The sequence below is a fragment of the Thalia democratica genome, unplaced genomic scaffold (assembly GCF_965202585.1).
Source record: "Thalia democratica unplaced genomic scaffold, ktThaDemo2.hap1.1 HAP1_SCAFFOLD_1137, whole genome shotgun sequence".
In the NCBI taxonomy this organism is placed as follows: Eukaryota; Metazoa; Chordata; class Thaliacea; order Salpida; family Salpidae; genus Thalia; species Thalia democratica.
In genome coordinates, this window is record NW_028140048.1 from 1 (window position 1) to 7,279 (window position 7,279).

A 7,279-nucleotide genomic window follows, 5' to 3' on the forward strand; every position below is an offset into this window, starting at 1 on the left:
GCAAAGTTCTAAATGATACAAAAAAATATTGTGTATGATATACTTTTAGTTTCAATCTAAGTTTCATTATTTTAATGAAAAATTGTTTAAAATTCCAGTTTTTCAATTATTTTTTGTTAAAAGTTCCTTTTTTCTTTTTTAGCAAGCCTTTAGTCAATACTATTTACATTTTTGTTAGAATTGAAAATATACAATATTGAGTCTTGAATAATTTTTTATAACTCTAAAAATATTACTTTATAAAAATAGTTTTAAATAAAAAATTTAACCTGATTTTATAGTCTTTTTAGCCTGTATTTTACATAATAGTTTGAAATAAAAAATGATTGATAGTAAGTCGTAACTTAAGACCGTATAACGTGAAAATGTGCTTTATATAAAAACAAACCAAAACTAAAAAGTTAAAAACAAAACTTGTAAAAAAAACTAAAATATAACATAAAATAAAAAGTTTTTGTAAATCAGTTTGATGACTATATTTGTTGAATTTTTTTTTAAATTAATCTCAACACTTTTTTAAAATTATTGAGTTAACAAAACTAAAACTATGATTTGATGCATTTATAAAATATATACTAATTAAAAATAAACGTAAAGTTAGTCAAACTTGTTTAAATTATAACCAATTAGTGATGATATTTGTCTATTAAGAAAGAATATATTGTTTTTTTTACAAATCATTTTTTTTAAACTGTACAAAAATACAATAAAAATATAATGAATGGCAGAAAATACACAAAACTGTTTTTCACAAAATAAAGCTACACATGTTTAACAGTTTCACAGTTTAAGTTTTTACATTAAGCACTTAAAAATTGAAAACTTAAAATAAATAACTCATTATTTAAAACAAGTTTATAAAATGAAAAAAATAAACATTCGCCAAAAAAAGTACAACTAATTATATTATTAATGTAAATAAACTGTTAACTATGATTGAAACATTACTGAAAAAATTTAAAAAAAATAAAATAACAAATACTCCGTTAATCGATGACATATTTGTTGACCATAAAAAATGAACATACAAATATTACTTTTACAATATATATATTTTTTTAAATGGTAGACACAATATTTTGGTAAGTATTTACTAATTATAAAAGTAACTCAAAAATTCTTTTTTAATATTTTTTTTAATTATAAATCAATTGAACCTTGCATTACAATTAAAAATAAACAAAATCACTATTTAGTAGAATAACTTTAGAAGAATAACTTAAAATATTTTATTAATTGGCTAATCAAACAGACTTTTAATTAAAAGCACCGTTTAAAGCAATTTTTAAAGACAGGTTTTTAAAACTAAACAAACTATGCTACAGCAGTTATTATCTACAAAATACTAAGTTTAAAACTAAAAACTATTCATAAATATTACTAGTAAAACAAATGTAAGTATTACAAAATTATATTTCAAATTGAAAAGTTTTATGTCAACAGATATTTTGACACTGTCAGATGATTCTGACAGAAGTCAGCGAGAAAGTTTAATGAAAAACAAAGTGTTTTGAATTCTAACTTTTCAAATTAACACAAAAATCAACTTGAAATGTAACTTACAACCTGTCAAAAGTTAACATTATATTACAAGTAAAGTATTTCTAAATAAAACACAACAAAGCACATTGAGTTTGAAGTTTAACAACCTTGACCACCGTATCCCTCAAAACTTCTGACTTTTCCAAACTGCCTTTGAGCATTTGGTAGCTGTTGTCATATATTTTACTTTTACACTCTTCATATTTGCTTTCTTCCAACACTTCGTTTTTCAAAGCCTTCTCCACTTCTACAGTCAACAATTCCTCCAATTTTTCTTCTTTCTCTTCTTTTTCAAGCAATTCTTTTGCCTGTTTTTTCACTTCCTCTTGCATAATTTGCACTAGACCCCTGGAACTTCTCAAACTCTTTAACTTTTCCAGGCTTTTATTGAAAATTAACTCGTTATGCTCATGATACTTCTCATCAGTTTTCTTAACACCATAATTTTTCAAATTCCAAAAAGCAATCTTATACAAGTAATTAAAACTGATTTTTTTTTTTAATTACCAGGCAGCAGCCAGAGTGACGTGCAAATATCAATGGGTCTCGTCAGTGACGACATGATGACCCCCTCCAAACACGTAACCCCGCAGAAAGCTCCCCAAAAACAAATAAGAACCCCCAAGAAAGCCGAAGCGACCGAGCATGGAAAAAATTTGATCAAAAGTAATTGTTATGAAAATAAATGATTTTTATACCGCCCACGTGTTTTATAAACGCTCGTTGTTGATTTTAAAAGTTTTTTCTACTAATGTTTTTTACATTAAAAATTAAAATGGTTGTCAATTTTTTTTATTTTCAGAGAACGTCGTTGTAACTGCAAGCTATGTGGCTGGCCTATCAGTTAAGTTAGTGTTTTTAATAATATTTAAAGAGTCTTTTTATTTGTAAAATAACTCAAACTTAAACCTTTTTTGTTTTCAGTTGTTACAGCACTCTTGTTAAAAGTAAAATTTTTTTTTTGTAGAATTATATTTTATATGTGAATATTTAATATGTTAACAATTGTTGATGATACGTATATTATGCCTTTTTCAACATGTTTGCATTAACAGAGATTTTAGTGAAATAAAAGATGCGAAGACGTACAAACATTACAATGATGTTGGTGCCATGCTTGAGATACGATACAGAGAATTAGAATCAGAGGTATTTAGAAAAAAAGTTTTTCAGCTGTTTAAAAGTTTTATTCAATTAAAAAAAGTGTTTGTTTTATTTAAAATTGTTTTTTTCTGATAAACCAATTAGAAAATTTATTCTATATAGTTGAGTTATCTCACTCCTTGTACAAATAAAATCTATCGAAAAATTTCAGATAGCGGAAATTCAGGAGATCATGTGGGCGATGACGAACAAATACAGAAACACGAAAAACTTCTCTTCCGACGTCAACCGGGCTTCGTACAAGGCCAGAATTGAAAAAAACGTTAATGAAAAAAAAGAGGTTGCAATTTTTGCATTTGACATTTCATATCCCTAACTTGTTTTATTTTTTGATTTACTTTTGGGTTAATATAGATGATTTTTAAACAGCATTTTAAAATAGTTGATCAATAATATTTTATAAACCAAATTTCATCATCGAACTGAATTTTGTATAAGTTTTTATTAAACAAGTCTTTACGTTTAAATTGTAAAAGAAATGGTTTATGGACTAATGTTATGTGTATTTACAGGATGGCCATTTAAAAAAAAACTTGAAAACCTGGAATTTTAACATGTACAGTAGTAAAATTTCGATTTAACTCTAAAGATATATATAATTAAAAAAAAATCATCATGAAAAAGTTTTTTATAAAAAAACATATTTAAAGTAGCTTTACAGTATCTTTTCAATGTTTTTATACTATTTAACACAGTTTCTTACCTTAAACTTAACTTTAAACTAAAAATTAGTGATGTACCGGACCCACAATTTCGGGTCCGGCCTGACCCGGATCCGGACTTTTTTTTCAAATTAGAATCCGGCCGGAACCGGATCCGGACTTTTTTTCAAATTAGAGTCCGGCCGGAACCGGATCCGGACTTTTTTTTCAAATTTGAATCAAAGACAAAAATGGCAATATCCGGCCGGACCCGGATAGTGAGTCCGGTACATCACTAGAAAAAACTAGCCTGAGTCAGAACGAGGTTTTTAAAAACTGAAAAAAAAAGAAATTTAATCTAATAATAAGTAGAACAGCTAGCCACAAGGTTTACAAATTTAGGTGTTATTTACATTTAAAAATCTGAAATCAAGTTCTTGAACAAAATACACTAGAAAATTACAAAATTTTGAAAACTGGATCAGCTCAAACTCATTCAAAAACTAAAAAAAACTAGCCTGAGTTTTTATAAAAACTAAACTAGCCTGAGGCAGTCAAAGATTTTCTAAAATTCCCAAAAACTTTCAAAATAGCAGGGTTGCCACTGTTTAAGTTAATAAAACTAGCTAGAGTGAGTATAAACAAGCCTGAGTCAGAATGAGGTTTTTAAAAACTGAAAAAAACTGAACTTTAATCTAATAATCAGTAGAACAGCTAGCAAAAGTTGACAATTTGGTAGTAAAGTTGTGGACTGATTGTGGTACACTTAACTTATTAGTACTACCCATCATAATTAAATCCTACCTTATTTAATTAATATCTAACAAATACTAAATTCTAACTGAGACTACTTTCTATAATCAGACACGACAGTTTTGAGTGATGAATCTTATATATAAAACACAACAAGAAATCGTAGCAGATACAAAATTATTAATTACTTTGGTAACACTTTAAAAACTGGAAGCTATTTGAATCTGTATCAAAAGACTTAAAACAAAAAGCTTAAAATTAAATAAAACTTTAAGTAAACAAGAAACTGTAAAATTTTTGATAAACTATTAAACTATAAACCTGGCTTAAATGTTTAAACAATTAAACACCTGTTGAAATATTCACTTTTAAAACAAAACAATACTTACAATAAGCATTCACAAAAACGTTCAAGATATTTTGTTGCCTCAAGCTACACATCAAACTAACTAACTGCTTAATTATAAACTGCCTGTCATGTTCTGATGTTTTGTTGCATCAGTATTTAGTTTGAAACTTTTCGTAGTATGCAAATGTAAATTAGTCACGTGTACAAAATGAGCCAATCACGGTAGGTGTTTAATTTTAACTGTCAAAAATGACTCTTATTAATTTACACAGGGTTTGTTTCAAAAAAAATACTTTTCAGTATGCTCTTTTTTACTAACTAGATCCGGGTCCGGCCGGATCTCTGTTAGGATCCGGCCGGAACCGGATCCGGACTTTTTTTTTCAAATTAGAATCCGGCCGGAACCGGACCCGGACTTTTTTTTCAAATTAGAATCCGGCCGGAACCGGATCCGGACTTTTTTTTCAAATTAGAATCCGGCCGGATCCGGATATCAGACAAAAACGGCAATATCCGGCCGGACCCGGACCCGGATAGTGAGTCCGGTACATCACTACTAAAAATAGACCCAAAAATGTGTACTTGAAGAAAAATATAAAAAAGGAGTGGCAACCCTGTACTTATTTTAATTTTGTTTTCATACAAAGTTTATCTATCTATCTATTATTTTTTAATTTTGTTTGTATATAAAAATTGAAGCTAAACATTTAAATGAAATAAAAATGATACAAAAAATAGAATTTATTGGACAACCTTTCGACGCTTAATTGTCGGTATTTCAAATATTTGAAAGAACTATAATAGATAAATGTGCATTAGTAAATCAAAGCATATAGTATTGTTGTTTATAAAAATCAAAATTTAGTCTGATATAAACTGTAAATAAAAATAGTCGAACTAAAATATATAAACACTGTTTAACCAAATAAGTTAAAAGTTTATTGAAATTTCTTGAAGTATAAGTAATTTATTGTTTTAAAATTTTTTTGTTCAAACTCCGCTAATGTCGTTTTATCAAGTTATTTATGTTTCAAGTTTTGTTCGACACTCTTATAAAAAAATTAAACTGAAAACCAGTTATCTTTAGATTTTTACAAACACTACAACCTCAGAGACAGCCTTTTTACATCTTTAAAGCTTTATAGTAAGTGAATGCAATGCGTATATAATAATAACATATTTGGCATTTTTCCTAAAATCATTAATACATTAGAGTTGAGATCATGTGATGTTTTATCTTTTTTGAAAAGTAGTTGCTTGTTATATATGTGACTTTAATGTATCTAAAATATTCTGAGAGTAATTTTTGCAATTTCCATTACTACACTTAACTTTATTTACCAATACTTTCAATATTTTGTGATCCTTATTGCTCATTTTAACTTTATTTATACTTTACGTCATTAATGATTCTGACTGGTTATTTTTTTCTTTAAAACAGTTCTTTTGATTTCTTTAATTCCTGATAATAAACAAAACTATTTGACAACACAATCATTTTGTGACTACTTAAGAGATTTGTTTTGTTTGTTTTTAGCAGTTTTGTTGCAATAAGTTTATTTCTAGGAACCTTAAAGGTCTCATCTAAGTAGAAGGGTAAACAACAACATTTGTTTAAACAGTTACTATAAACTCTTACTCAAATAGAATAAATTCTATAGAACAAGAGTTTATAGCTTGAAAATTCCTGTAATTAGATATATTATCGCTTAACAAGCTCTTAGAATAATTGTTATTTACTTAGTTGATACATTTTAAGTTACACTTTAAAATAGACTAACTTTTGTATGTTACAAATCAAAACATATATACTTTTATTTACTAAACACATCTATTAAATGTAATTCTAGTAAATCTTAAAAATAACCAATGACGTGTGGAAACCTCGTCCAGTAATCAATAATCTTTTTATTGAACAATTTAAAAACCAAAGTATCTTATTCTTATAATAAAGCAAATGCTAAATTTAGTAATATTTTTATGTTAAATGAATTAAATTTTTTAAAGTCCGTAGCTAAAACTTGAACAAATATTAAAATATGGTGTGAAGAAATTCGTAGTAAATTTTAATTTTTTCAAAAGAATTTCACTAAGCTTGTGAACGAGCACCGGAAGATTCACGCCAAAATAACCGCGCTGCTCGCGCTCATACGCCGCTATGACGTCACAAGGGGCTTGGAGTGCGAGGAGGAGGGGGTGGAGTGGCTGGTGCGGAGGAAGGTGAAGAGCGCGGAGAGGTGCGCCTACATCAAACAGATTTGCAGCAAGGAGCAGATGGTCAAGATGCGGGAGAAGTACGCGGCGTAGAAGAAAGTTGAAAAATCTGCAACTAGTTTGCATGTTTGCTCAGCTTGCATGAGTTCTATTTTAATTTTTAGTGTTATTTTTTATTATTGCGAGTATATTGTCCATAGGCATCAAAATCTAGGCAACTTAAACAAAAATACACATAACGAAATAATTCAAAAAAAAAAAAAAAATACATTAGTGATTAAATTTTTTTTTAAATTATACGTCATATGTTTGGGTAAGGCGGGTTGGTACCAGATTAAAAAAAAATTATAAAATGATAAAAAATTAAATAATGCAAGCTCAGCAAATATGCAAGTTAGTTGCAGGTTTTTGAAACAAGTGTTTGAAATGAACTTGAATTATAAAATGCCCGGGAACCTTAATTATTTGAATAATGCGTTGTTTTTCCATTATTGGTTTGTTGTATTTTACTCGGTAACTTGTTGGTGACAAAATTTGTTTTCTTACCCCTTCCTCAATTCTTCCGTGAAAATAAGTTTAGTTTGTAAAACTGCCTTTATAGCTCATTAACTTTTTA

At 27.8% G+C, this 7,279-nt stretch overlaps 1 protein-coding gene across 1 annotated transcript; it reads left to right on the forward strand.

The window, feature by feature from the left end:
* Positions 1-2,081: 2,081 nt before the first annotated feature.
* Positions 2,082-6,756, forward strand: LOC145847874 (uncharacterized). The gene is made up of 5 exons (XM_082953746.1): positions 2,082-2,208; positions 2,345-2,390; positions 2,598-2,691; positions 2,858-2,986; positions 6,532-6,756. The coding sequence occupies exons 1-5, from the start codon at positions 2,082-2,084 to the stop codon at positions 6,754-6,756; spliced, it is 621 nt and encodes a 206-aa protein (XP_082809872.1).
* Positions 6,757-7,279: the final 523 nt, after the last annotated feature.